Source organism: Aedes aegypti, chromosome 2, assembly GCF_002204515.2.
Source record: "Aedes aegypti strain LVP_AGWG chromosome 2, AaegL5.0 Primary Assembly, whole genome shotgun sequence".
Lineage (NCBI taxonomy): Eukaryota > Metazoa > Arthropoda > Insecta > Diptera > Culicidae > Aedes > Aedes aegypti.
Window position 1 is genome coordinate 433,770,192 of NC_035108.1, and position 3,209 is coordinate 433,773,400.

General features: G+C 40.2%; 1 protein-coding gene across 1 annotated transcript; it reads right to left on the bottom strand.

Annotated features, from left to right (window-relative positions):
• Window positions 1–664: 664 nt before the first annotated feature.
• On the bottom strand, window positions 665–2,619 carry LOC5575575 (72 kDa type IV collagenase). Its single transcript, XM_001662005.2, has 4 exons — window positions 2,083–2,619; window positions 1,387–2,025; window positions 1,136–1,331; window positions 665–1,076 (listed from the first exon to the last, which is right to left on the bottom strand). The coding sequence occupies exons 1-4, from the start codon at window positions 2,278–2,280 to the stop codon at window positions 670–672; spliced, it is 1,440 nt and encodes a 479-aa protein (XP_001662055.1). The 5' UTR covers window positions 2,281–2,619; the 3' UTR covers window positions 665–669.
• Between the last annotated feature and the right edge of the window lie 590 nt (window positions 2,620–3,209).

Sequence of the window (3,209 nt, forward strand, 5' to 3'; positions counted from 1 at the left end):
ACAGTTCGTAGTTAGGTTGATTTGTTGTAGATATGCCAATTTTTTTCTAATATTGTAATAACACTGTGGAACATTTTTTTTTTGTCTAAAGCACCAACATTTCGCTATTTACGTCTCAGGTTCTCTGGCTTATCTTCTGGGCGATCACTAAGAATTTCTGCTGAATTATTTTCCAGACTTTCAACCCTCGAGTTTATCCTAGATTAATTTTGAAAAATCCTTCTTGAAATCGTTTTGGAATTCGGACAGGAATTCCACATTGTATTTTTGTAGGAATTTCTTAAAACAAAATAGTTTTTAATTCATTAAAATCCTTCAGGAATTTAAGAATATTTTTCAGAAATTCTCCAAAGATTGTATTCCAACATGACTGTCTACTAAGTATGTTGAATTTTATTCATCACTAGTGGTCCCGGCAAACTTCGTCTTGCCATCAAGTAGGCTGTTGAAAAACGCCATGAAACGCCCCGTGTAAAATGGACGTTCCGTTCACTCCTGTTTTTTTTCAACTTTTCCGTTAAATATCCTTTGGTTTTTATATACACAAACACGTCGGAACACTTCAGGAACATAACTATGGAAGAATTTTCAAAATCCGATAGCCCGTTCTCAAGCCATTGCGTGACATACAAACACCATTCCATTTTTATTTATATAGATTGTACTACATCATTCGAACTCTTTACAGTTATACTTGGGCGTATCATGCTTCTCCGTTTCTGTCGTATTAAAGCTATAGAAATACCAATCCGTATCTTTGTAGAAGTACAGTCGATCTCTCGATTTCTCATACAATGCCGCATCAATCCGACTGGGTATATCAAAAGCGGACACCTCTTCCGTGTGATCGACAGCTTTCTTATCCGGATTGTACCTCCAGTAGTGATCGTTCTTGAACGCATATACGTACTTTCGATCGTACGCCACGGCATCCAAATTGTTCGGCAATCCAGGAAAGGTGTTGCGAATCTTCCGGGGGTAGCCCTGCTGCAGCGAATCGTATTTGAAGTTCCACACTTGATCAGTCTTGAACACGAAGGTTTCCAAGTCTATCGTCACGGCTGCGTCCACGGAATCTGAAATACAGTGGTCTAGGTGTCACAAACAATACACATAGTTCATTGGGAAAGCATACCGGGAATCCCTGGCCACTTTTCACTCAGCAGTGTCGGTTGCCCAATTGTGTAATTGGTATAAATTTGGTAGCAGTATCTTCCCGCAATGAACATTAATCCACGGGCTGTGGACACTACGGCATCGTACTTTGAAAGGCTGCAAAACTCTGGAATCGATCTGGTTTGATAGCGTCTACCGTATTTCAGTTGTACCGCCTGTAAAATAGAAGTAGCATAATAACAATTCGGATTAAATAAGTCATAAACTTACATCAACGTCAACTTGGGGTAGCTCAGAGAAATGGGAATCCAGGAAGGGATACATGATAGATGCTCGAGATGATGAATGACTCATTCCAAGGGCGTGACCAATTTCGTGCATCGCAGTATGGAGAAACTCGTCCCGATTCTTCGTGTAGTATTTTGAGTTGAAACGTATCACTCCCTTTTCCGGGTAAGATGCGTGCGTAAAGATTGCATCTTGCGTGGCAGAACCACGGAGGTGTTCTCTCACTTTGGAACGATGATCATCGAACAAGATTCTGATGTCTGCTTTCGGGCTATTGGATTCGGTAAAATCTAGAAGAGTAACGTTGCTCCACTGCTGAAAAGCGGTTCGCAAGAGCTTTTTCACATTACTCGGTGTGGTTGCCGACGGAACTTTTGCGACGTTATAGGTGAGATGACGTTTATTCCATTTGAACTCGTGGTCTTGTGTGGTAAGTTCACTTAGAGCGCATTTGGGTCTCTTCAAGGATAGCTTGGTGTCACGGTCAAGTTCACCGGTCCGCGGTAGCTCATAGTACTTCTGATACTGAAGGATTCTGCTATCCGCATTGTTCGTCAGTCGAGTGTAGGGTTCATCGGTGTTTTTTGCTGTATTGTGAAATCCACTATCCTCTAGAACTTGCTGCGTAAATTTGTCAGTGAACAGTACTCAAGGACATTACGAAATGGTCACACAAACCTCAACTTCATCATCGGATAAATCAGGCTCTTCAATTGGAACTACCGGACTGCGGTTCGTGCTGATGAAGTCCGAATCCAATTCTTCGTTTAAAGATACATTTTTCGGTTCGAGTTTGTCCCGATTATAAGAACTTGTTGTACTATTAATAAAGGCAATCACAATAAACCAACAAACCACAATTCGCATGCTGGTCATTACACCGTTCACGATCACAAGGTAACTGACTTGAATGCTTCATAACGGATAAATTTATTGCGATTACATATCATACGCATGACGCTGCAATTCGCAGCTAAACAATTTCTTAGTTTTCTTCTAAGGTAAAGATACTGGATCTTTCACCAATCAACTCTTTTTCGGCCACCCATGCCTCGCTACACAGATCATTGACAACCGCAGTTATTCAGCACCATTACGATATATTCGGAAATTGTGAACAGCACTTCTTGTCGAGTCATTTACAAACCGGTGTGCACTATCGAGTAAAAAACATCATTTGGCCTAGTGAACGTAGGGTGAAACCAAAGTCTTTTAATATACAGGTAGGGTTTCGATCTACTTCGTCGCATACGCTATTATTCGTCGTATCAAACATAAAATGTTTCACTACGGCAGATTTTCAAACTAACCTGCAACATAGATTCATTTTTCAGGTATAATTTTGTGAAAGCTGTTATGACTTGTTCAATAAATGCAATAAGACTACTGTATTTCGATAAATAAATTAGTTCAATTATCCACTACTTTTTCACCGAAATCGCATGGACGAAGACGACCGAGCGAAATCTGATTACCGATCGACTGGACCACGCCACATTTCTTGCCGATCTCCTGTGTGACTTACTTCACCGGGCATTTATTTACACTATGGAAAAACTTCGTACATCAGCACTGAAGGATTTTATTCCAATCACACGCCGTAAAACTTCTATAATTCACGAAATTTTATAAAATTTCTTCAACGACTGCATATAATTAAGATAGTAAGCAAATTTCGATCCATCGTACTGAGAAAAAAAAACTTGTACGCATCAATGTATGCGTGATGTTCGGCGTAGAAAACGATTCCTTTGATTGTGATTGTTTTCGTTGCTTTGTGAGCCGTCATGTATTTATTCGGTCAA

What these genes read in the sequence shown, in the direction of transcription:
- LOC5575575 (XM_001662005.2), bottom strand. Translation starts at nt 2,280, where the DNA reads ATGACCAGCATGCGAATTGTGGTTTGTTGGTTTATTGTGATTGCCTTT. An exon ending in TATCCGATGATGAAGTTGAG is followed by an intron (nt 2,026 to 2,082) that starts GTTTGTGTGACC and finishes AAATTTACGCAG; the next exon opens with CAAGTTCTAGAGGATAGTGG. An exon ending in TACCCCAAGTTGACGTTGAT is followed by an intron (nt 1,332 to 1,386) that starts GTAAGTTTATGA and finishes TCTATTTTACAG; the next exon opens with GCGGTACAACTGAAATACGG.